Source organism: Chanos chanos, chromosome 9, assembly GCF_902362185.1.
Source record: "Chanos chanos chromosome 9, fChaCha1.1, whole genome shotgun sequence".
NCBI lineage: Eukaryota > Metazoa > Chordata > Actinopteri > Gonorynchiformes > Chanidae > Chanos > Chanos chanos.
Window position 1 is genome coordinate 27,898,495 of NC_044503.1, and position 27,642 is coordinate 27,926,136.

General features: G+C 36.6%; 1 protein-coding gene and 1 pseudogene across 1 annotated transcript; both read left to right on the top strand.

Annotated features, from left to right (window-relative positions):
- The first annotated feature begins 755 nt into the window (after positions 1–755).
- On the top strand, positions 756–8,024 carry LOC115821553 (meprin A subunit beta-like). The gene is made up of 14 exons (XM_030785368.1): positions 756–770; positions 1,553–1,637; positions 1,747–1,765; positions 2,300–2,370; positions 2,593–2,624; positions 2,946–3,024; positions 3,137–3,254; positions 3,704–3,882; positions 3,972–4,190; positions 4,498–4,665; positions 5,084–5,308; positions 6,629–7,075; positions 7,390–7,566; positions 7,912–8,024. Exons 1-14 carry the CDS (start codon positions 756–758, stop codon positions 8,022–8,024), a joined length of 1,947 nt encoding a protein of 648 aa, XP_030641228.1.
- A 1,904-nt stretch (positions 8,025–9,928) lies between these two features.
- Positions 9,929–26,479, top strand: LOC115821554 (meprin A subunit beta-like; annotated as a pseudogene).
- The last annotated feature ends 1,163 nt before the right edge of the window (positions 26,480–27,642 follow it).

Genomic DNA, 27,642 nt, shown 5'->3' on the forward strand with positions numbered 1-27,642 from the left:
GGTGTTGAAAAAAGATATGATAAAAGTCATGATGAATATGACTAAAGAGTTATGTAAACATTTCTTGATTGATTCTTATGTGGAGAACTTTTGAAGCAAATTTTCTGTTTTGCACTGTTATTAAATCATTAAAATGATCATTTTGAGAGGGTTGTACTGACTAATTCGATATAATTCATATGACTGTCTTCTTCACCCTTATTCACATGTTTGTCACTATTACGTATATACTGCATGAGATATGTTATTTCTAAACAACATTGTATTTTATCTGTGTCTGTCCATTTTGCCTTTGTGACAAGTGAGTTTGGCTGACATAGACTGACATAGAGTTCTCTTTTTAAGATGACATCTTAGCGACTCTTCAGTGTTAGCTCCATGGGTAGCAATTATAAGCTTACCACAAGTACAAAGCATCAAGCTCAATAACTACAAGACTTCTGCTAAGGTACTGTATGTTATGCATTTTACCTGCTAAGTGGACTCAAAGCCAGGACTGTGAAATAAGACACTCATTTTCTTATGTGGATTAGAAGATTAAAATGACGTGCAAAGGTAGAATCAGGGTGGAGCACAAAGATCCTCAAGGCAGCTCATCACAGTCAGAGATTAAAAACATCACAAACACAGCATGTGATGCAGAAAAAAACAGTAGAACATGACAATGAACTCACTTCATTCTTCAGTCAAATAATACATCAGTTCAAGATAGACAGACCCAAAGAAACTGTCCCCAGAGGGGCACAAAAACCAAAATGGGGTCAGCTAAGGTATGTTTAATAGGGCAATAATGGGAAAACCTAACCCCAGGAAGATTCAAATCCCATCAGGTGAAAAAATTCCAGTTCATTACAGAATTATAACTTGTATTGCAGATTCCCATTTTAATAAGAGAGAGATCCAACGTTAGCACAGGATTTGCTCCTTAGAGTAGCTAACCTTTTTTTTTTGTTGTTAATAGCATTGCCTTCATGTCAAACCAGTTCTCCCACATATAAAACACAAACACACCAGATTTCGTCATACTGTACACGCACCACTTTAAAAACCACAGGTGCTCAAGAGACAATGTATATAAGTGATACATCCCATGCATTCACACAAACAAGCTGTCTGCTTACAGGGTATGTACAAAATTTCGATTTTACAATGATGTTTGCTGTTTACTGTATCTATTTTGATGTTACTTCTGGTAATAGTTACTTTGAGTGTATAAACCATAAACTTTCAGCTGAATGCTTTAGGAGGTTTAGTGAAAATGAAATGAAAGTGAATGAATTAATGAATGAATATTAGTCTTGAGCAGGGTTAGATTCTTTTCTTCTAGGTGTATGACTTCATTTTGTAAACTCTCGACATAAACTGCAGTCTACACAAAGCATTTGCTCACTCATTTCTTGCCCACTGATGGATAAACAGGGAAAGGGATGGTACAATGCCATAGGATCTGCTTAGCACTACAGTTAAATAATGTTTGATAACCTAATTTTTAGTTTTTCTCTTACCTCTCTCTCCTCAATATTTTTTTTCTTTTCTTCTTCTCTTTTTTAAGGGACTAGAGATCCATCACCATGACTTATATGATCAGTTTGATGTTTTTATTGATTATGTTAGTTTTCTTGAATGCATCATCAATGGTAAGTATAAACAGAAGTCCATATGAGACTGTGAAAAGAATTTTGATATTGCCATCGTTGATGGATAAATATTAAATATTCTTAATAAATATTTCCCTTCTTTTTTCAGGCTTCGCCAAACCTCAGAGGTGAGTTCTCATCAAAACCTCATTTAAATAAATATAAGGTTTGAGCTAAATCTTAAAACCTCTTTTTATAGACATTGAGTATAAATACAACTTGATATCAGTGGGATTAGATTTGGACTTGATTAGTTGAATTACAAACTATTTGCAGACACATACAACAAAAGCAAGAATAATTATCATCATATCTCAACATCATCATCACAATACTGGCAACAACTGTATGACAGCAATACTACAGGATGTATCAAGCTCTTAATAGTTACTTGTTAAGTCATGTTGGGCACAGACTACAGTATTAATCGAAACTTGGTACAAATACAAGGCCTAAAGGTCAATAATTGGTTTTGTGGTGTGAATCAGCATTTCGCAGGTTCAAACAGGTCATCTGGATTTGCAGAGTTCTCACACATTCTTTACATTTACTAAAACAATAGATGGGACTTTAATGCACTCCCAGTAGCTCCAGGACAGGTTTGCCTGAGCTATGGGGAAGTCATTTTTTCTACATGTATTTCTCTTCCATTTCCTTATCAGTCTTAAGATTATTTTCCCTCTTATTTTAGACATCGATGTGGAAGAGCTTGACATTAACAAGATAAATAAAGGTAAAATCTTATCTTGATTTTTTTTAAATGTACTTCCCTACAGCAGTTACTGTATCTTGTTCAGATTTCACTTAAATGAACATTGTTTGGGGATACATCTGAACCATTGTCCTAATTAATTATTGCATCAAACTGTTAAATTGATAACAACAACAACAACAACAACAATAATAATAATAATAATAATAATAATAATAATAATATATTGTTTGATTTCCAAAGATTTAAATCTACATGAGGGAGACATAATGCAGGTTGGTTCTATGGGTATTTGCATTTTTTGTTCAAACATATCAACATATATGTAGTTATCTTAAACAAGTTCCAGTAAAACAAGTTCCTCGTTCACAATTTAAGTTCCTGGCATCGACAGAAAGATTTACAGTAAGACTGCTGTTCTAGTAACTGAAATATTAAAGTCCAGTTGCTAGCTATTGTCAGTTTCCACAGACCACTTCCACTTGGTTCATACTGACCAAGAATTACTATTTTATGGATAAACACCTTTTAACACAAAAGGAGTTTTGTTTTGTTTTTGTTTGTTTGTTTGTTTGTTTTAACTCACAATCATTTAGAGCAATCTGAGGAGCTCCATCTCATTGCCTGGTTATAAGTGGGAGTCTCCAGTTCCATGTGTATTGGACGAAAGCCTTGGTATGTTAACTTGACATACTGGAAGTGTGTAATGAGGAAACATATGACTACTCTAAAATTGTTAATATCTATTCTTAACTGTGCCTCAAACATTTTCTCTCAACTTCCTTAGACATGAATGCTAAAGGTGTTATTCTGAGGGCTTTTGAGCAGTTCAGGCTGAAAACATGTATTGACTTCAAGCCAAGAGAAACTGAGGATTACTACATCAGAGTGAAAAAGTTAACAGGGTATTGTATGTTCATATGTTTTAACACCCCTTTAACATGGTGAAATGTGATATACATCTTTGCATCAGGTGAGCTATCTTAGAAAGAGGAAGTGTTGATACATTATTCAAATTGCATCCAGCCAACTGAACACATGCTTTTCTGTTTTCTGATATCATCAGAGTTTCGCTTTCTCACACCATTGTAATTCTAAGCATATGAAGTCACAGAAGACCTGAAGAAACACATGTTTCCCTGCTGTGTATTTACATTTTCCAAAGTACATGTTTCAATGTAGGCCTACATTATCACATCCTCAGTTATTCATGGACATGGCAAAATATTCTCCCTATTCTTTTCCTTCTTCCCATACAATATACACACATGCAATGATTCATATGGTCATAGATGATTATAATGCATAATGAACTCTACAGATAAATACATTCTTTATATTTTTTATCCCTTAGATGTTGGTCTTACGTTGGAAGAGCAACTTCTGGAGGACAAGAGCTGTCTATTGGAGCTGGCTGTGACACAATCGCCACAGTCGAACATGAGTTTCTTCACGCTCTGAGTTTCTTCCATGAGCAGTCAAGATATGACCGAGATGAGCATGTTATCATCAACTATGACAACATCTTAGAAGGTTTTTTGGTCATGCTTCTTTAGCATCCTTGAAAATCATTTTTATGCTTTGATTAGTATTAAAGAAAAGAAAATTTGACTTCTTTACAGGAAGAGAGAATAATTTCAATAAAGTGGGTGCAAATATCAGTAGTACACTGGGCACACCGTATGACTACATGTCAGTGATGCACTATGGGAAAGATGCCTTCACCAATGGAAATGGACCTACCATCATCACAAAGTTGCCTGAGTTTCAAGATGTGATTGGCCAGCGCCTAGAGATGAGCTCTTATGACGTATTTGAACTGAACAAGCTTTATGGATGCAGTAAGCAATGTCATGTTGTATTGGCTGTGGTTATTGATGTAACAGAATTGTTAAATTAGTCTAATCACACAACTTCTAAAAATGAATGTTAACTGAGAGAGATGATGTGGGGTCAAGATGGATTAGGAAAATATGTATATTTGGATTTTTCCATTATTGATTTATAAGACAGCTCAAAATATTTCTTTTGAGTTGCATTAAATATCCTAAAATGATATTTAATCTTTACACCTTCTACAATTCTTTAAATGTCCCTAGTTGCTAAAGTTCACAGTAAGTTAAACAAAATAGCATGTTTTCCATACAGATGCTTCTATATCATTAGTGGAGCATTGCAGCTTTAACAATGAAAGTATATGTCAGATGAGCCGCTGTTCCAGCAATACAGTGGGATGGGAGAGAGTAAGCAATACCACTGGTGGTCCCCACACTGATCACACCTACCTGGGCAAAGAGAATAATGGTGAGATTTCAAGTGTTAAAAAAACAATACTGGCTTATGTTTTCCTTTTTTCTTTTTTTTTCTTTCCTTTTTTTCTCTTTTTTTCTTACCAGCAAGTCGATTTGGTCTGGGACTACCTTCTATACATTTACTTTTACTTACTTGTCCTAATTTTAATCAAGTACACTTCTTTTAATATGGTTATGGGTTTGGAACATGAGTAACTGTCAACATGTAGCTGGCACTTTCACTCGAGTAAAATTGGAGCCATAAGAACAACCTAACAGAAAGTAATAACTTTCTCCATCAGCTAAGAGGTATCAAACATCACAGAAATAGTAGCACTTCTAAATTCAACCTTATGATGCTAATTTAAGACCTCTAGCAAATGCCTTCTTTTTTTTAATGTCATCATTCCCTTTATTTGGATTGTGTCTGTTATACTGTGCAGAATCCGCCTACTTCATGCACTTCAGCACAGTAAATGGTAAGCAAGGGGACACAGCAAGACTGGAGACCAAGAGAATGACACCACGCAGAGACTGTAAAGTTCAGTGTCTGCAGTTCTTCTATTACCACAGTGGGAATGAATCTGACCAGCTCAACACCTGGATCAGAGAGTTTGACAGTGAAGATGACACTAATGGGACACTCAGAATTATGGACCAAATCACAGGTGATGAAGTCATTGTGAAATATGCCATGAGTAATGCATGATAAAGATATTTCTTGAACTTTCTCTTGCTCAGATGTTTTTCAAGGTCCATGCTAGTTTTATGGGGTTTTTAGTCAAAAATATGGTTTGCCCATAGAGAGGTGTTGAGTTAGGATCATCATGGGCTGTACTATAATTTATTTTATGGTCCTACATGTAGCAGCACACACATATTTTTGCAAACAGATACAGATTAATATTTTTCTGTATAAATATGTATTTACAGAATAGTCCTTGTTACATGCACTTTCTGTCATTGCTTCAGACAATGACCAAAAGATTTTATCTGTTGTCTTTTAACAAAGGGCTAGTCTACTATTCACTAATATAAAATTAAGGTGATATCTTATCCTAGCATGTGAGAATGGTATGCACTACTGAAACAAAACAAAGACAAAACCACAATTTGTTACCCAAACCTTAAGATGGAATTGTTGTCACAGCCTGCACCTCCATTTTGGACTTTTAGTTTGATATGTCTTTGTGCTCTTGTTCTGCGTCTGTCTCTGCCCCTCACCTGTTCCTGTTTGTCTCATTATTAACCTCGTTAATTTCATCCAATCCTGTTTTGCCCTGTTTAGTTCTCCTTCTATTTATGCCCTAGTGTTTGCCTTGTCTTTCGTCTATCGTTGTTTGTGTATTTAGCGCACTGTCATGCTGCACCTTTTTGTTATTGGTTTTTTGTTCCTGTTCTGCACGTGTGTTTGGATCTTCAGTTCAAGTAAAGTCCTCAGTGTTTCACCTTCATCATTGTGTTCTGCACTTGGGTCCTGCACCACACCACCAGCGTGACAGTTGTCTTAGACTTTAAGAAAGTAGTGACAGTAGTTGCCTATTCATTTCAACAAGGACCAGAGGAAAGTTTGATTTCATTACTTTCAGAAAGTGAGGGAGAGATAGCACTCTTGGTCTTGGGACTCCCTAGTACTTGCATGGAGAATAAGCTCAGAAGACCCCCTACAAATATGCAGCTGCAGTTGTACTAAAGCATTATCACTGAAATACACTTTAAATGAATTCATCATTATTTGAGGTTATATTAGAGTTTTTGTGTAAATAGTGTAATGGTGCTTTCAGTACTGGTTACTCAGTTATGCATTAGGCACATAGAAAGCTAGATTAGTTCCAAGCTAATTATTGCTGTATATTAACATTAACATTACCTTTTTGTCTATGTCAGTATTCATGTTTCTTCACTGAATATTTTATATTGTTTGTATCAATATCTATTTATTTAAATGATCGGCAATGATAATTACGAACTGTCATTTTCCATCATAGGTACCAAAGCTGATTACTGGCAGCTCCACTATGTACCCATGAATGCTAAAAAGACATTCCAGGTTGAGTTTGAAGTATCTAAACGAGGACTAAATTCAAATGGTGGCTTCTCTTTGGATGATATCAATTTGTCAGAAACAGAATGCCCTCAACAAATCTGGCATATAAGGAATTTTGAAACCCTTTTGAATACTACACCAAGTGGAACCTTCAAGTTCAGCCCAAAGTATTACTCTCCTGAAGGCTATCACTACCAAATAATGTTGCAGCTGAATGTTGATCGGTTTGGCATCTATGTACGTCTGGTCTCGGGAGACTATGATGATCAGCTGCAATGGCCTTGTCCATGGAGACAAGTGACCTTCTTACTGCTCGACCAGAACCCCAATATTCAGCAACGCATGTCAAAACAAAGAAGCATCACCACAGACCCAACATTGACAAATGGTGAATTTATTTATTTATTTATTTATTTTCTATCACAGTGTTTCCAAACACACCTAGGTCAAATGACCGTAACAGCAAACACAACGAAACTGATTGTCAAGATAAACATTCTAACTTCTTTCAAAATATTCATGGAATTTTGTGATTATCGTGTTGTAGGTGTTATATACTATGAGAATTGTAATCTAGCAAATATTCCAAAGAATTTATCACAGTTTTCATAGCTGTGTTGTTTTTTTGTTTTTTTGATACTCCAATGTTTGTCTTACAAAACCTATCCCACTCAATTTGTTACCACCTCTGATCCTGTATAGATGATGGAAATTATTTTTGGGGCAACCCTCGTGAGGTTGGAAATCGACAAACAGATGAGAATGGAGAGTTCTATGCTGGGAATGGTTATGGCACATCTGTTTTCATGACTTTGAAAGATCTTAAGACTAGAGAATTCCTTAAGGGTGGAGATATTTTCCTTCTTTTCAGCATGCAAGGTGGGTGCCATTGACATTTTTTCTTGCTTTGTCTGTGACTGTGTGGCAGTCTGTGGTCTAACAGTTAGAGAAGGTGACTTGTGATCAAAAGGTTGTTGGTTTGATTCCCAGTACGGGCTGGACAAACATTTGGGCAAGGCATTTAACCCCAAAGCAGTGTGCTGCCTGCTGCTCCTGCACCTAGTGGGTGGGTGTGTGTGCACTACTGGTGTGTAAGGATGGGTTAAACGCAAAAGTCAAATTTACTGCTCATAGTATGTGTGTACAATCAAAGAGGTTTAATATTTAAACAGCGGTTAAACTTCTATGGTGGACTTTTGTAACAAGCTGTGCCTCTGTTGTCAGATCTCTCCCAGCTGCTCCAGAATGATTCCCTCCCATGTCCCTCAGTGTCTGCACGGAACATCACTGTGTTTCCTGATGTACGCGCTGAGCAAGGTCCTTGTTCAGCTAGGTAAAGGTTAACCAATTTACCTGCTGTCAAAGATTAACCAGCAATGTTTTTGTCAGGAAGGCCAATGAAATGCATTTGGTTGTGTTCGAATCATAATCACATTGAACCTTCTTGATTCTGTCATGCCCCACATTAACAATGAAGCTCTTGTGTAGGTGTGATGAGAACTAAGTGAACAGTGTGCATTTCCAAAAATAGTTCCTTTGAATGATATTAAACAGCTCAAGGGCTTAAATTTAACTAAATTTTCTGGTTTACTGCTCTTCTGATACAACTGTGAGGTTGTGAGCATAAACAGAAACAAACTAGAGCTGAATAATTAATAGGTTTGCTGGCATTAAATTGGCCATCTGCTTGAGTTGGGGATTTTCTTTGTGTGTCCTTGACTTGTAATTTTGGGTGTCCATGTGGAAGTGTAAACTGTAAATTTGGAGTACAATAAAATAAAGGGTGGAGGGGGCAAACAGGGGATAGATATCATGCCAATAGATGGATACACACCTAATGTGTAAGTTTGACCACCATAATTAGAGGCATAATTTCTGGGGCACTTCAACCCCTTGGGTGAGGCAGGTGCAGAACTTCAATACTGAAGTCAGTCAAGCTAGAGGATATTATAAGTAATCAAAGAACAGGATACAGAGTTGGTAGGAACTTCACTGTATGTTTGACTTTTTTCAAATTCTGGGAGATAATATTTGTTTTGTAGGGACCCTCATAGTACGCTAAAACAGTGGTGGAGTTAGTCTTTCTAAATTATGAGAAATGAGAAAAAGATTGATATGTCAAACAAATGAAAGACATGTATACCTTTTCAAATTATCTGGTGTGGCTTGGATTTACAGGGTAAATACCATTCTTCCATCAGTGGCAGTATCAACTAGCAGGTAAGATTTTCATACAGATGCTAAATGCTTCATATGTTGATTTTAGCACCTACAATAACTGATACATTACTTTACATTATTCTGAAATAATCTTAATTATGCTAATTCTGAGGTTCATCTGAGTGTCTTCACTGAAAACAATGTTTAAATAGTTTTATTTTCATCTTCAGTTTGATATCATGCTGTAAATAGTACTTCACTAACCCACAGTTATATGTAAATTAGACACATGGAACCTCATGGAATTCTGAATGAATTATTGGGGAAAGCTTGTCAATTGTTGCTCTTCAGTTTAATTTAAACACAGAGCAAGTTATAGCAAGGAACTCTCCATTATGTACTCTTGATACACTACAACAATATTATTACTAACTAATACAGCAAGTATAAATGATATAACACAGTACAAGTTATGTTATATCATTATACAACACTTGTAACAATTTTTGTATGGAGGGAGTGCTATATAACGGCTGTTAACTCATTTGTATTTATTTCCTCATTTGTTTTCGTTTTTTAAATATCACTTAACAATGCAGTTCCACTGGTTACAACAATACCCCAGCCTGTATTAGAAAGCTTTCTCGGCCTTGGAAGTCCTAGCATAAATATTATTAAAAATTTCTTAAAGAGATGCAGATTTGCCTCCTACACTTAAGTATTCCAACTTGATGATGGCCATTGGTTATACAATCAGCATTACTGTGATGGTGACCTTTAACACAGAGAGCATAAAATTTGAACAGATACGTATATATTAACCATTACTTCAATCTCATTTGGAAATTCAGCAGAGCTTGGCAAATTTCTATTATTGCAAATTTGCTAAAATTGCTATCACATTGTGATTACTGCCAATATGACAAATATGTGAAATATATCAACATTTTTCATAATCGTATGAAAGGTCACTAAAAATAATCCCTGTGTTCCAACTGCTAACCTTAGCCTTTGTAAGTTGTTCGTGTGACCATATTTGTCGAATTTTTTTTTTTTTTTTTTTTTTTGTTAGTGCATGATCATGGAGCTGAGAGAGGAGAAAGAATCTCATCGAATGGCAAAATATAGAATTCTGTACAGCTCAATTTTTTTTTGACTGTAGAAATCCTTCAAAGGCAATTTTATTTTTCTATAAATTTCACTGAAATTACTTTTTTTTTTTTCATTAAAATTACATTTACAACGTTTTTGTTGCTGTTTTATTCAGTAACTCACTGATCATCCCCACAGTGACCATGTTAAATAATATTCAGTTTTTAGACAATATACTGATCAGTTTATCATTCTGGTCTGGTTTGTTTCCTTCATGCATGTTATGTTTTCATTGTACAGGGTTACCACCATTGCCCCATCAACAAGGTAAGTTACTCAATACACTTTCTTGGAGTTTACAAAATTTTTTCCTAAGTTTTAATACACCACTTAATAAGTCTATAAACAGCTCATTTGAATGCTGCAATTGCTTCCAAACACAATTTTTTTGGTCACTGATTATCAGTGAAAAGCACTACTTTCATATGGGAGCATAACTTCCCAGATCTGTTATGACATCACAGGTTCCTGTTTTCAGCTCTCACTCTTACGAACACGAGAGGAAAATAAATCCACTGCTTTTGCCTAACTTAATCAGAAAAGCCTCAAAGTGAAAACATTTCCTCATTTTCATTCAGCATCCCACATACCTCCGCACAATCAACAACAACAGCAATACCATTCCCAACAACATCAGCAAAGACAACAATAACGACACCAGCAGAAACAACAACACCTGCAACATCTCCCACAACAGTATACCTAAAAACTTCAGTGTCACCATCAACATCAACAACACTTATATCAACTACAGCATCTCCAACAACACCAACAACAACATCCCTCTCAACAACAACAATAACAACACCAGCAGAAACAACACCTGCAACATCTCCCACAACGGTATACCTAAAAACTTCAGTGTCACCATCAACATCAGCAACACTTATATCAACTGCAACATCTCCAACAACAACATCCCTCTCAGCAACAACAATAACAACACCAGCAGACACAACACCTGCAACATCTCCCACAACGGTATACCTAAAAACATCAGTGTCACCATCAACATCAGCAACACTTATATCAACTGCAACATCTCCAACAACACCAACAACAACATCCCTCTCAGCAACAACAATAACAACACCAGCAGAAACAACACCTGCAACATCTCCCACAACGGTATACCTAAAAACATCAGTGTCACCATCAACATCAGCAACACTTATATCAACTGCAACATCTCCAACAACACCAACAACAACATCCCTCTCAGCAACAACAATAACAACACCAGCAGAAACAACACCTGCAACATCTCCCACAACGGTATACCTAAAAACATCAGTGTCACCACCAACATCAGCAACACTTATATCAACTGCAACATCTCCAACAACACCAACAACAACATCCCTCTCAGCAACAACAATAACAACACCAGCAGTAACAACACCTGCAACATCTCCCACAACGGTATACCTAAAAACATCAGTGTCACCACCAACATCAGCAACACTTATATCAACTGCAACATCTCCAACAACACCAACAACAACATCCCTCTCAGCAACAACAATAACAACACCAGCAGAAACAACACCTGCAACATCTCCCACAACGGTATACCTAAAAACATCAGTGTCACCATCAACATCAGCAACACTTATATCAACTGCAACATCTCCAACAACACCAGCAACAATATCCCTCTCAACCACAACAACATTCCCAGTAACATCATCATCATCATCAACAACAGAGTCTCCAACAACATTATCCCTAACAACAACAGCACTCCTACCAACATCACAAAAAACACTGTCCCCTACAACAAGAACAAAAGCAACATCTTCAGCTATTGTGACAACAGTATCCCCAGTAACATCAACTGCAGCAACATCTCCAACAACATCATACCAAACAACAATAACAAAGGCTACACCTTCAGCAACACCAGCAACAATATTCCTGACAAAAACAACACCATCCTCAATAACAACACTACAATCAACATCTCCAACAACAGCACAAGCGATAACAAAAACAACGCTGCCACCAACTGAAAAAATAATACAGGCAACAGGAAATGGGTAAAGCTGAAAATGAAGTCAATTTAATAACTCATTTCAGATTTTTATGAAATGTAGAGAAAGTAACATATGGACTGGCCATTTAGTGAAATTTTTTCTTAAGCGGTTGCAATTAAAATCTGAGTTAGTAAGTTACGTGTTTACAACAATCGCTATGTAATATAACAATATCTTGGAAGACAGCATGTATTTTTATTTTCTGAATATATTCAGTTGATTCTGATTTCATCAATGTAGCACAACTACAGTTCTTAGAAACAATAGCAGTCCCAGCTGATACGTACGTTGATTGACTTAGCATCCTGGTCTGGTTTGTTTCCTTCATGCATGTTATGTTATCATTGTACAGGGTTACCACCATTGTCCCATCAACAAGGTAAGTTACTCAATACACTTTCTTGGAGTTGGCAAAATTCTTTCCTAAGTTTAAGTACACCACTTTAATAAGTCTATTAACAGCTCATTTGGATACCACAATTGCTTGGGAGTACTTTCATTTATTACTGACCATTAGAGAAAAACACCACTTGCATGTAGGATATAACTTAGCAGATCTGTTATGACATCACAGGTTCCTGTTTTCAGCTCTCACTCTTATGATCACATGAGAGGAAAAATAAACCCACTGCTCTTGCCTAACTTAATCAGAAAAGCCTCAAAGTGAAAACATTTCCTCATTTTCATTCAGCACCCCACATGCCTCTGCGCAATCAACGACAACAGCAATACCATTCCCAACAACACCAGCAAAGACAACAATAACGACACCAGCAGTAACAACAACACCTGCAACATCTCCCACAACAGTATACCTAAAAACTTCAGTATCACCATCAACATCAACAACACTTATATCAACTACAGCATCTACAATTCTTGGAACAACAGCACTCACAAGGTACAGATAAACTAAGGTGTATCATTAAGCATAATTTCTCTTTAATACTTTTTAAATCTCATGAGATTAAGTCTGTATTCAGTTATGAATTTCAGTTCTCCTGCTTTCTGCTTTATTAATCTTTATATAAAAATGTAATATTTTTTTTTAAAGGGACCCTCAGTACAGAGATTCACTAAAACATTTATCTCACGTGTCTCTCTCATATATTCAGTGTCTCACAGGTCTCCACTGAACCTACAACAACACCAATGCCATTCCCAGCATCAACAGAGACATCAGTTATAACACCAACAATGACAACAACAAAAACTACAACATCTCCAAAAGTGATATTGACTACAAGTCTAGCAACAACTAAAATTACAAAAACAACCCCACCAGCAACTGAAAGAATGACAAGAACAACACTGGACAGGTAGAACACAACACAGAACTTTCTTCCATACCAACACCAAAATTGTCACATTTTCAATTTTCATATTAGAGATAGTTGTGAAATGGAGCAAGAAAAAAGTGTACTGAAGGATATTTTAATAGTATTGCCTGTACTTAGTTGTAAGTAAATATTTGCCTGAAAATTTAAATTAACAGTAATATAGGAGTTATATGACAGTATCTTATGTAGGAACACATATTTCTGAAACATATATATCTACATGTTAGTTTTGATTTATTTCATGCAGGGATTTAATGTCTCCTCAGCCAATGGGAACTACAACTGATGGGTATGGACAAATTTTAATGTTTTAGATATCTGGTATTTTGAATGCGATCTGGGGGTTTGAATACATTTCATGGTTTCATGAAACAAGCATGAATAACTAGGACATTTTTGAGGGTAAATCGACAGTGTGTTATGTGGCTATAACACCATATTTTGCCACTGTGTCTCCTGTCTCAGTATCCACTTGAATTTTCAGTACCATCTTTCAAATGTAATTTCAGTCATAAATGATCCAGAAAAGGTTGTATGTAAAACATTACTAGCAGTCAAGTTTGGGGTGGGGATATAGACAGTGACCTTGTAACTTCTTAAACAACCGTGTGGATGATATTTTGTAGGATTATGTAATGTATATGTCAAATGTACATGTTGAATATTCATGCTTGTGCATTTCATCAGACCAGGCTCATATTTTCCTGTATAAGCTGTTGTGAAATGCCACCTTGCACTGTTTTTGAACTGTATAACTCATTATGCAATAATTGCATTGTCTCGTAAAGGGAACTCACTGCCAACCCTACTGATTTTGGTATAACTACAGAGGACCCAAGGTAAAGCATCACAAAGACATTTTTCTCTTGTTTCCCTTTGTCTCTCACATTCCTCTCTCTCTCTCTCTCTCTCTCTCTCTCTCTCTCTCTCTCTCTCTCTCTCTCTCTCTCTCTCCTCCTCCACCTCCTTGGAAGTTATGGCCATGAAGAAAAGCAGTTAATTGAATATGTAGTCGTAATGCTGAAGCTAATTAACGAATCAATTAATGTATTATGTCTGAAAAGTCTTGTCTTGTCTTAAAATTTCACAGGGCTTGTGAGAGCATTTTCTGCTTCTCTCCTGGTATGGTCTCATCTCCTGGGCTGCTTCTCGTGACTTTGATTGTATTGCTGCTTCAGTCACTGTCAGAACTTTACACTCTGTAAAATGCTGAGATTAAAGTCTCAGGCTGCAAGTAACTCCATACCAGTTTCACTGGGTCATAGCTGGAAAGTTTTCTAGGGTGAAACTCTTTCGCTTTTGAAAGTATCATGAAATGTCATTAACATACATTATACTTATTTGTTTTTCTTGGCTCCTCTCCTGAGAATGACTCGTTCTTTCCATCTCTTTATCTTGTCTTGTGATCTTTATTTCAATTACAGGCATATTCTCTGTTTCTGTATATTTCTAAACCGTTTCACAAACATGAAAGTTGGCAGAAGAATCATTTTATCTTATTTGACATGCATATTTCACCTTCTCTTTAATTGTCTGATAATTAGCTGAATCTTACTGATAATAACTAATCATTTTGTAAAAGTTTTAATTTTATGACTGTGAACAATATCACTCTAATATGATATGCCACTCTGAAAGTTATTACATATGGATAATTTCCACCTAATATTTATGTAAGTGTTAATGCTTTGAATACAATGATGAACAATGTTTTTTTTTTCTTTTTGAACCTCCCTTTCTTTTCCTTTGTATTTCTTTGTCACTGTGTGTCGCAACAACATGTTATGACGTAATTGCATGTGTTCCTTTTATTTCTTTTAAATAATCAACTAGAATGACAGCAGTTATTTTGTACTATGTTCCTGGTTGGATCGGTGCCCAGTGTTTTCATTCTAACAGGCTGCATCACAGGTTTATATCAAAAACAGACATCCATTTGCGTCTTGAACAGCATTTAGCATTTAATGTGGCCTGATCATTATTCATTTAACGCACCTTATTATAAATCATGTCAGTCATGAAATCTTACAAGACTTCCCTGACAAGTGTCTGGGGGGACGAAAAACAATCGTAAATCATTTTTATGGCCCATTATGTTTTTGTACTTCATTTTTCTTTTTTATCTCCTCCTGTGTAAGGGAAATTTGGCGTCTCCTGCAATGAGAGTTGTTAATTCTCAGAGACAACAAACTTCAGATGTGATGAATCAGTTACTTTTATCACATGATCATTGGAGAAGCGGCTGTTCTGGAGAAGGGCAGTTCTCACTGAGACTGAGGAGTGCAGAGCTTTTTATGTTTAGACAGGCAACGAAGGACATGTGAGGGAGCTCCACGATACCCTGTCAGAGAGCACGGGATAACTTATGTTCGCTTCCCGAGTGGTACACACTAGACAGTTTACTCAGGCCTTGTCTTCTACATGATACGTGCTCTCTGCTCTCGCACACAGACACATTCCCACACCATATAGTAATTGCGCTAACATACAGCTACATTCTTGCAGCATATAGTAAGCAAGCACAGATCCCTACCATATTAATACCTCATCTTGAAAGTCATGAGGCATGTTTCCTTCTAAGAGTTACAGAAAAGCTGATATTTTTCCCACACCTGGCTTTCTGTTTTTCTTATGATTCCACCTGGGACCTCTTATAATTGGCTGGAAGAGATGTGCATCACAGTCACCCTTGGTTGTGATGTTAACAACCAGCTCCCTTGCTGTAGTTCCTTTAAAGCCATGTCTCACTGAACAGGAGGAGGCAGGAACTTTTGTTGGTTGACTTTATGTACTTTGCTGTGCTTTTGTGCATAGTTGGCAGAGTCATGTGAATAGCTCCTCCGCATTTTTGTGAAAGGATTTTTTCTCGTGTACTTAGTGGGGAGAGCAACTCTCTTTTGTGATACATTGAAGCCGAATGTTCTGTTCCCGCCTACCTTTAGGGCTTTTGCCTGGTTTATTCTCTCTTTATGTTCTCAACCCATTCAGTATTGAATATTAATATTTGTCCTGCACAGTTCATATATCAAAACTGCCAGGACTGAATTTACTTCAAGGTTTTCATGAAATCTTTCCACCAGTCACCCAACCATCCAGCCCATACCTAATGAGTCAAGTCTGGAGGTTTCCTCTTTTCTCATAGCAGGATGATGTAGTGCATGCTGAATAAGAATGATATGATAAGCTAACATTTGTATAAAACGCTGTTGTTTTGCATGAAGTATATCAGTTGTTAAGGTTGTCATTTGTGTGTTTCATTTTAAATCCTGCAAAAAGTGTGTCACATTTTCTAGCATTAAGTTTGTCAGTTTAGAGAACTCTCTGGCAGCATGGAGTACTCTGTGGAAAAGATTCTTTCTCATGTTCCCCCTTGCTCATAATTACTTGTTCATGTATCTATTTTGTGACATCATTGAAAGAATAGGAAATAGGTTAAACTTTATTCAGGTAAACTGTTCAAGTAGAACACTACAACTCAAGATGTGTACAATACAAATCAGTTCTTAAAGTATCTCATGATTCAGCATGATGTTGATAATTTAGTAATGATCATTTCTTTAAACCGATTCAGTGACACAGAAGTGAACTCAGTCGAGACTGATATGTTTTAAATCAGAGTAACTGCAGTTCTGAATATCCCATATATTTATATTCTCATACTTTAACAGTATTTCACATTGCTTATTTTGTGTTTTTTGTATAACAATAAAGACTCCTCCCAGTCTTTTTGCTCGCTATTCTTAGACAGCTGCAGATGTTGCTTTTGCGGTTGTTTCCCAGACGTCAGAAAAGTTACAGAAAAAGGTAGGTGTGTCTAGTACCATTAGACAAGTGTTTCAGTGAGGAATCCAGTTGGTCTGGGTTTCACTCAACACGTCCAAACAGTTCCAATGTACAGTGAATCAAATTCTCACAATTCAACATATCTCATTTTACTTCAGAAACAAGAGTTACTTTACACATGAATAACAAATCCAACATTAACATCACAAAATAAATGTTTGTCCATAACTAACCCTATTGACTGCTCCTTTAACCAAAAAAAAAAAAATGCCATGAATTTAAGAATACCGAGTTCAGCTAGCTAGGAACACAACTGAGCACATAGTGTGATAATACAAAATGACCACAGATTTCAAACATTTCATAATAATCTCTCATCACCCCTATTGTGTTTAGAACAGTATGTGAGTCCAACAAGGGGAATGTTGTGTTGCAACATTCTCATCTTTAAAAATAGTAAACACTTGACTTTGGCTAAAGAATGATTGTATGTTATGTCATTGGAACTCTAGGTGAAAAAAAGTGGACAAGACATTAACTATGATGGCTCCCTTTAGACCGTAGCCCTTAGAATAAATAAGTTAGAACTTCCTCCTGGCTACTGCATAAATGCCACCCTAAACTTAATGCATTTCAAGCGGGTTACATGGACAACTCAAAGGGATACATTTCTTTGTCAATGGCATTTGTAGCATCTTAAAGATTTAAAATGTTCTGCAAGTGACTTCTTTTTTGACCAGAGCGCTCATGTCCAACAACGTATGTCATAGAGCGCAGTCATAGAATGCACATAACAAAACTACACACATGTCTGTTCAACACATTATTTCTCAATTTTCAATAACGTATTTTCTTTTTAATTACCAAGGGTCTATTTTTGCAACAACACTTGAGAAGCTGAAAGCACAAACACAGAGTATGTCCACTACCAGCATCACTCCAGCTCTTTCAAGCATCTAAATGACCTGAGACACAGAGCATTTGATAAGTGTCATGAAACTCTCCTCCTCCGCAGTACTTGAGGGGAAGAGCCATGAAATAATCTTCTGAAACACAGCAGATCCAACAGAAATGCAGAGAAAGAAAATCAAGTATAGTCACTTACTAAGAGGTTCAGTAAATACAGACCAGATGAACTCCAGAACTTTAATCAAATTCTTGTCCAGTGTCTCCCTCTAGTGACCAAAGTGCATCAGGCACTTTCGGGGCATGACCAACACTGTTAATGTCATGCTCAGTCTCTCCCTCTGGGTGTGCATTAGAATGCTGTGAATGTTCTAACATGTTTCTTCTGTCCTCTGCCATCTCAGGACTGTCTGTTAACAGTACTTTGCTCTGTTTCTCTGTACATATGTAGTAATTCTCATGGTCCCCGGAGGAGCATGGCAATGAAGGTCTACTTGGAAGATGGGATGATTTGGGAAGCTGGGAAGAAATGACTGAATCTTACCTGATGGTTGTTCTATTACCGGTCATCTCTTTTTAATCCTCTGTCAACAGAAAACTTCATTCAGCTTCAGCCCGAATCAGCTTCAACTTTATTTATTGTTTTGCAACTATGTTCACATCTAACAGCAATTTTGGAGTCTACTTTTAGTTTTTTAAAGCCTTAAGACACTAAATGTGGAATTTCATGAACAGCTATCACAATAGCATTTCCTTTATAGAGAGCTGCCACAATGACTGTGATAAGTTGTGACGGCCTCCGCTCTGTATTTGTGTTGGGTGCAGTTGGGTGTCAGAGTGGGAGGGCTGTCCTGGTTGATATTGGGCACCTGGGTGTTCTGATCCCCAGGTGTATAAAAGCCTAAAGGGAACTGACGATTCTTCCCCTTCCTTCTAACCCTTTTCTGTTTCTCTCTTCCTCAGGCCTCCACCATTTGTTTCCTGAGGATTTTGGTTGCTGCATTACAACACCCCCACACCTCTCTAACACACATCCATACCTTGCCTACACTACTGATACTGCTGACTACCAGTCTAATCGTTAAATAATGGGTGGTTTTTTTTCTTTTATAATAAATTTGCTTTGTCCTTAATGTGATCTGTGCGTGGTCTGCCTTCCTTTTTCTCACCTCTTTTGAGCCGAGACACTGATTCTTAATTCACAAGTCGTGACAAACTATAGAAATCATTAAGGTAGGTGTGATGTAGTGCAGTTAAGCATTATTATTTTTGAGCACAACAACAACAACAATAATAATAATGATGATCATAATAATAATAATAATAATAATAATAATAATACACTTTAAAAGTATTTTTCACTGATATTAACCTTAATATAGCTTAACTTGGTAAAAGTTAGTTTGGGCCTTGATTCATAACTTTTGACAGTTGAGTCCTTCACAAAGAAATGCTTTTGTTCAGCACTGTTTACATGGCTGAGTCACAGTAACCTACCGTTATAACCGTGACACATCTACTGAGGTGTAAAGTACCAATAGTTTCAAATATGTCAAAGATATCAAAGTCACAGATGTGTCAAAAAATAACATTTTGCAGTTTTGTGGTAATTAAGAACTGGTTTGACTGAGCTACAAGGAAGATGTTTTTTTGGCCGTGTACTTGCTTCTTCCTTGTACATACACACATGCACACACACATGCACACGCACACGCACATGCACACACACACTCACACAGACACACACACACGCACACAAACATACACACACACACACACACACACACACACACACACACACACACACACACACACACACACGAAGGAATCGGGTGTAGGAAGGTATGGGCCATTTCAGCAATTTTTTTCAGCTATTTCTCCCTATGTATATGATACTCCGCATCAATCATATTGAAGGTACTCAAACATAGCGGTTCAAATCCATAATGAACACAATAATATAGCCTTATTGTTATATTGGGTGTCTTTGTGTTCAGGGCCCTAATCCTCATTCAGTAATAGTAAGGAGTTTAACTAAGACAGACTGATTCATAAGTCAGACATGAACAGTGTTTATGCTCTTCTCTCTTCATTCAACTACTAAAAGAGCATATATTGTAGCTTCTCTAGAGTTTGAGAACACTTATGTAATTGTGTTCCTTTTGTTCCCTATGCAGAGTGCACACCTAGATATAATGTATTCTAAATTAATCACTGTCTGAGTCATCCTCATGCACCCTCCCTCTTCCCTTTGTTCATGTCTACATGTCTACATGTCATTCATCCTGAAAGTATAACGGTGGGAATCCATCTGGGGCACTCAGCAGTAGTATTGACTTCACCGTGTTTGCCTCTCACTGTGCTAAACTACATATAAAACAACACGCTTTGACCAACAGTTCACTTTTGTACTTAAGTTAGGCTGAATATCATTAACTCCTTTGGAACATTCATTAAAGATGGTTTATTGGTTAAAGACTGTTATGTCTGCTCCTTTAATACATGATAATGTGTACATAATAACCTTCTTGTTTTTTGTTGTTAAAAAAGTAATACAAGTAATACAACCCATGCAATAGCAATAAAACTTTGATTCTGCTGAGGGGGCGGGGGGTGTATGTTTGTTTGTTTGTTTGCTTTGTTTTGGTTTTTTTCCATTATTAAATTCATTTTTAAGAAATGAGCCACAAATGTAAAGTAAGGCCAACGCAGGCAGATAAACTATTCTTAAACAGGTGTGGTATGGTTGTTTTAGAATTTCACAAGTCGTTTTTGTCACAGGTGTTGGTATAAAAAAAAAACCTGTTTTTCATCATCAACATGAGGCAATAATCAAATGTTAAGGTTAAGGAGACATTTTGGAGGTCAGCTACTTCACTGAAATTAATTTCCCTGTAAAAAAAAAAAAATACTCTGTAATTTGCAGAGTCAAAATCAATAAAGTCAGAGGCTTCTGATAACTGTAAGGTGAGATGATGTTTCAATCAAATTAATTTGTGTAACAGACCAACCAGAGGGGTGCAATTTTAGGGGATGACAACCGTTGGGAGTCTACTGTTCCCTACGTGCTGAATAAGGACCTAGGTAAGATAAGCAATTTCCTTTGTTTCAAGAGCAGTGCCGGTTACTGTGGCGAAAGATCAAAAAGTCCACTAAGGTGCCTGACACTAAAGCTCCATTCCTTACACTAATGAAAAAACACAGGAAGGGAAGTAATTAAATTGAATAGAAAGTCATGGTTTTCCTCTAGTGTGAAGAAATTGCTGACACAACTATTTATGAAACAAAGCACTGTAAAGCACTATAAAGCACTATACCAGTTTTTTATAACTTTTGATTGGACTTGGTTATTTCTGCTTGCATTTTAAACTAACTGCAAAAACCTATGAAATAGTTGGCTGATGAGTATCCTGTTTTATGGCTGTTTGATTAAACTTTTTTCGTGTGTGTATTAAGAACATTTTCCATGTCTTTGTCTTTACCACATACACTCTGTAATGGATATTTCTGACATTTTCAGATATGAATGCCAAAGGTGTTATACTGAGGGCCTTTGAACAGGTCCGGTTGAAGTCATGTATTGATTTCAGGCCAAGGGAGAGTGAGGACTACTACATCTCAGTTGAAAAGAAGAAAGGGTACTGTTTTTCTCAAATCTTTAATCCTTGTGTTTTAAGAATGAGACAAAAGTCTTGTCTACATTCTAGGCGCTTGCATTATGACAGTATCAGTGTGAATTTCCCAAGCCTGATTTGATGCAGGGTAAAAATAAACTTGCTACTCTGTACAACACAGCATTTCAAAAAGAAATATGTCAAGGTTTTAATCTGACTATAAATCAATAAATTGTGTTCATAACTATGTTGTATTTATTAATGACACTGATGTTTAACTGTGATATAAGTGCAGTCTAGCGTCGCTGTTTCTTTGTACTAACAAGAAAAAAATTGCTTCTGAAAGATAAAAACAAAACCTGAACACAAAAACTTCAATACAAATCTGCATGTCTCTGATTTTTTAGGTGTTCCTCAAGAATTGGGAGAGCATCCATTAAAGGACAGACACTCTCTATTGGTGCTGGTTGTGACACCATTGCTATTGTTGAACATGAGTTTCTTCATGCTTTGGGCTTCTACCATGAACAGTCCAGATATGACAGAGATGAGCATGTCACAATCATTTGGAGAAATATTGAGGATGGTATGATTATAATTAATTTTTAAATTAACATAAACGTACACATAAACATAAATATATTACAGCCTGTTGGAAGTCAACATAAAAGGGTGATTGATTGAGACTATTTTTAATCTTATATTCTCTGTCTTTAGGAAAAGAGCACAATTTCAATAAATACAGTGAGGATCAAATCACTACCCAGGGCACTCCTTATGACTACACTTCTGTAATGCACTATGGGAAAGATGCCGTCACCAATGGAAATGGGTCCACCATCATCACAAAGCTGCCTGAGTTCCAAGATGTGATTGGTCAGCGACTGGACATGAGTTTCTATGATGCGTTAGAACTCAACAAGCTCTATCAGTGCAGTAAGTGCTGTGTTATACAAACTTTCACTTAAGAGAGACTCAGTTTTGTAGACATTAACCATTTAAGAAATATCTGAGAGTATAAAGTGTAGTATAGTCTTGAAATATGTATTCCTTTATGATACCATAAATAGAAGAGATATTAAACACTTTAGAGATCTCTCTGACGATCAGTTTCTTTCTAAATGTCATATGTGAAGTCATTATATTTAAAAAAATATTCATGTCAATTCTGACATTACAGGCGCTCTTAGTTGTCAAAGCCAGGGCTCTCCTGTCAATTCTCCATGACTTTTAAACATTCATGTGAATGCATCAAATGTGACAAGCATTCATAAGAAGTTACATGTGTGATTTTGTTTTCAAACTATTGTAAAAGACAATATAAATAACTTTAGACTGGCAAAAGAGACTTCTTGCATGACAGAGACCTCACTTGTTTACTTGTTCACTGTTCATGGTTTAATCTGTCTTTCCTGTCTCAGATGCGTCCATTTCATTCCTGGAGCACTGCAGTTTTGATAATGAGAGTTTGTGTGAGATGAGTGTCTGTTTTGGCTCTGATCTTGGATGGGAAAGAGTGACCAATGTCGCTGGAGGTCCCCACTCTGATCACACTTACATAGGAAGCAAATCTCAAGGTGAGAACTGATTGAATGAGACTTCATTTAAAGTATAGCATTAACACTGTAAGTATCGGATGGGTTTACATATTATGTTCATGCAGAGTTATTCTGTTTGTAGCAATGTCAGTAAGTCTTTTACCTTCTTTGAGCGCCACTTCAAGTCATTCAAATGAGTTTTTACAATAATTTCATGTCTGTCACAGACTGAAGGAAGTTCTGGGCACATGTGCAGGTTAACCCATAATTCATTAGAAATGAACAGGACAAAATAAAAGGCTACTGGGAACTTATAGGTTCAAGATTCAGACTTTAAGTATACATGACCCATCACAATTCAGTTCCACAGAAATGACCATAGGGAATCTAGGAGTATTTATGCAAAAACAGATCAGGATTAGATTAACAACAACAACAAAAAAAAAGTGCAACTAATGATTTACTAACAAGGTTAGCTAAGAGACCAGGAAGTGTATGTGTAAATCATAAAATGGCCATGGGGTGTGTGGGGGGGGGGGGGGGGGGGGGGGGGGGTTGGGGTGGTAACCGGGATGTTACAGTGTCTCCTCGATGATTGTTGTTTAAACACTATTGTCAGTAAATGTTTCAGAAAAGAAACATCAGTGTTCAATTACCCAAATGTTGGAAAAAAAATAAATATGTGCAGTCCTTTGCTTTAGTAACCTGACTGGGGGGAATTTCTTAAATGCATTACTCTTTTAGCATTAAACAGACTCATGTGGACTTTCAGGTATTTGAACCACATTCGTACAACAGCTAAGGTCTTCTATAACAACTGCAACAATATTTATAATTACACATGCCATTTCTGTCTTCATCAGCTGGATTCTTCATGCACTCCAGCACAGTAAATGGTTAGGAAGGTGACACAGCAAAACTGGAGACCAGGAGAATGACACCAAGCAGAGACTGTAAAGTTCAATGTCTGCAGTTCTTCTATTACCACAGTGGAAATGAATCTGACCAGCTCAACATCTGGATCAGAGAGTTTGACAGTGAGGATAACACACATGGAAAACGCAGACTGATGGGCCAGATCACAGGTTATAAATTCTTGCTAAATATATATTCTTTAGTTATGCACTAGTCTTGTAACTACTGGAAACCATCCTCCTTTGTTATTTATTCTCTTATATGGTAGATTACCCCTTCTCTTCTTTTATGACAGTTATGATGAATGTCTATTTAGGACACTGCTGTTACTGATGGACAATTTTCCTCTGCATGGACATTAATGCCCTGTTATTGAATTTAATTTTTCTAATTTGTCTCTCAGGTCCCCCAGTCAATTACTGGCAGCTCCATCATGTGCCCTTTAATGCTACAAAAACATTCCGGGTAGAATTTGAATCACGTAAAGGAGCAGGAAGTTCCACTGGTGGCTTTTCTGTGGATGATATTAACCTGTCAGAGACTGAGTGTCCTCACAACACTTGGCAGATAAGAAACTTTGAGGAGCTTTGGAATTCAAACGAACCTGAAACTGCTATTTATGGTCCAATCTATTATTCTCCTGAAGGCTATAGCTATCAAGTATATGTTCGACTCCGACAGGAATACTTTTCCATCTGTGTGCGTCTGGTGTCTGGGGACTATGATGATCAGCTGCAGCGGCCTTGTCCATGGAGACAAGTGACCTTCTTACTGCTCGACCAGCACCCTCACATCCAGCAGCGTATGTCACATCAGAGGAGCATCACCACAGACCCAACTTCTGGAGAAGGTAGAAGCATAATATATAACCTAGATCTTTGTGCTACATCACAACATGTATATAGATTATGTGTTACTTATTTGCTGAATTCATGCTCTTGACTGAACGTGTTCTTTGACTGAAAATTTTGACATGATCAGAAGCATGCAGTAGAGAAAACAATTAAAACCAGTTCCATGAAATATGTCATTACTCAAAGTTAATTTTAACTTCTGCTTTTTAAAGGAACGAATGCTACAAATATTTGGGACAACCCTCGGGAAGTTGGAACTCCTATAATATGGAACAACATGGAAATATACGTAAACTCAGCAAGGGGCTTTAACCATTTCATGTATAAAGAGGATTTCAGTGAGAGAGCATTTGTTAAGGGTGGGGACATCTTTCTCCTCGTCAGCATGCATGGTAGGTCATCATGAGAACCTCACCAGGATGATTATAGGCAGACCAATGTGCTTTGTGGTCAGATTCAAGAGGTTTTGCTGTAGAAGTTCTAAACACAACTAGCAAGATTGCTGCTGGTTGACTTTTTGTCAAAACTTTTTTAGCCTTGTGGTTTGGAACATACAAAGGGTTAATGAAAGTATTGTTTGTATGTGTTTGCCTATGTTTGCTTTTTTTTAATTTTCAGACATCTCAGGACTGCTGCAGAATGACTCTTTGCCCTGTTCCCCGGTGCCTGAGCAGAACTTCACAAGGTCTTCAGAAGAAAAGGCTGACGAGGGTCCATGTGTAAAACGGTACAGTCATCTCAGAAAACATAAATGAAAACCAAAGCCGTCCTGAGACATGTTCAGTCTTCACTTGATTGCACTGAATTAAAGGGAAAACCATGTATAGATTTAAGCATCTAATCCTTTGCATTTTATTTCTGGATGTGAGTAGAGAGAAAACTTGAAAACACAATTTGTGAGCCACTAAATTTGTCCTCTGACTTTCAAGATATGTTCTCTCCTTTCAGTAATAGGATATTAGCCTTCTTCATGTCATTTCATTGCTTGATTGTTCTACCCCAGCTCCCCAGTATGAGTGTTGTCTAGTAAATCGGAATGTAAACGTACAATCAGAACATTTCATTTATATTTAAACAGGAATCCACCCAAAACCACTCCTATGACAACAAACAATTACTGGTAAAGTATGAAATACATCCCCCCTCCCCCACAATACCTATATATACACATCATAAGGCAGCTAACTCTTATTAGGAACAGAAAGCACATAAAATGCTGGAGACTGAATACCACAATCAGCAATTGTAATTTTCTTATGCAGGAATGAAACCTATACTACTGCTATGTCAACTATGAATGACTGGTAAGGTATTTTAACACAAATTTGTTTTGTTTTGATTTTTTTCCCCCTCATAATTAAACCAAAAATTACCAACTGTCCAAAATATGATAAAGAAAGAAAAGTACAGATTTATATATTTGGTATGTAAGAAAATCTGTCTTTTCTCATACAGGAATCAAACTGTTACTATGCCTATGTCAACAACCTCTGACAGGTAAAGTATTTTAATATATGTTCTCTCATACAGTTAAAACAATAACAAGGGAAAAAAGAGAAATGAACGAGAAAGAAAAAGATTTTATAGGTCCAAAGAAAGATTTGGCTTCGTCAGTCACACAATGAAGCCAACAACGTGAGAAATTGACACATGCATAACACGTGCATAACATGAAATCTGTCTAAATTTCACATGGCAGTAAATGATAATCAGAGAGGATATAAAATACAAGAGCATTGTAAACACATAATCAGCAGTTGTTATTTTATCATGCAAAAATCAAACAGTCACCACCCTGATGCCGACAGCTATGGACAGATAACGTATCTATCACTTATTGCTTTGAAATTTGAAATCATTCTAAGCACACTATCAGCAAATGGTATCATGTGGCAGTGAATGCTTATCAGAGTGGGTGCAATGTACTGTGATGCTACTTTCTGTTCGTGACTATGCGATTAGTGATTTCAGTTTACAGGAAAAGGGTAGGGTTAGAATTAGGGTTTGGGTTACTGCTCTTATGTCAACCACCACTGATAAAAAATGCTGACATATATTGCTTTAAATCATAAACAACAAAACAAAAAACACATCTGGTCTGCTAGAACAATTTGCGTATCAATAATATCAAGCAATAATAAACATGAGAAATAATGATCACACAATAAGCAGCGTAAAAATAGAAGTAAAAATGCATTTGTACATCATACAAATGGGGGGGGGGGGGGGTGGGGTGGGGGCACGTTTGTTCACATGTTTTCCAAAGAAAAATTGGCTTTACAAACATTTGCACACAATCAATATAAGAAAATTACAAAAGGCTACAAAACACTAAAAATCAATTTGCAAATAATATTTCAGTGATTGATTATAAATGACATATTGCAGCATGTAAATCTTGCAACATCAGTGACTCAGCCATTTTTTTTTTTTTTTTTTTCACACGGGAGTGTGGTATTTATCATGCCTGAGTCAAAAACTACTGATAGGTATCGCTTTTGTTTTCACCTCGTACTTTTACCAATAATTATAACAGCAAAAAAAAAAGTTAATTAGAAAATTTAGCCTGTAAAACATCTTGAGCTAACATGAACATAAGAAATTTATTGACACAACATAACAACTAAAATATTTTGAGCGTTGTATTGCATATATTC

Bases quoted from the DNA above. Each gene is read 5' to 3' on its own strand.
- LOC115821553 (XM_030785368.1), top strand. The intron at 3,255-3,703 runs GTATTGTATGTT...TTTATCCCTTAG, and splicing joins AGAGTGAAAAAGTTAACAGG to ATGTTGGTCTTACGTTGGAA. The intron at 3,883-3,971 runs GTTTTTTGGTCA...ACTTCTTTACAG, and splicing joins CTATGACAACATCTTAGAAG to GAAGAGAGAATAATTTCAAT.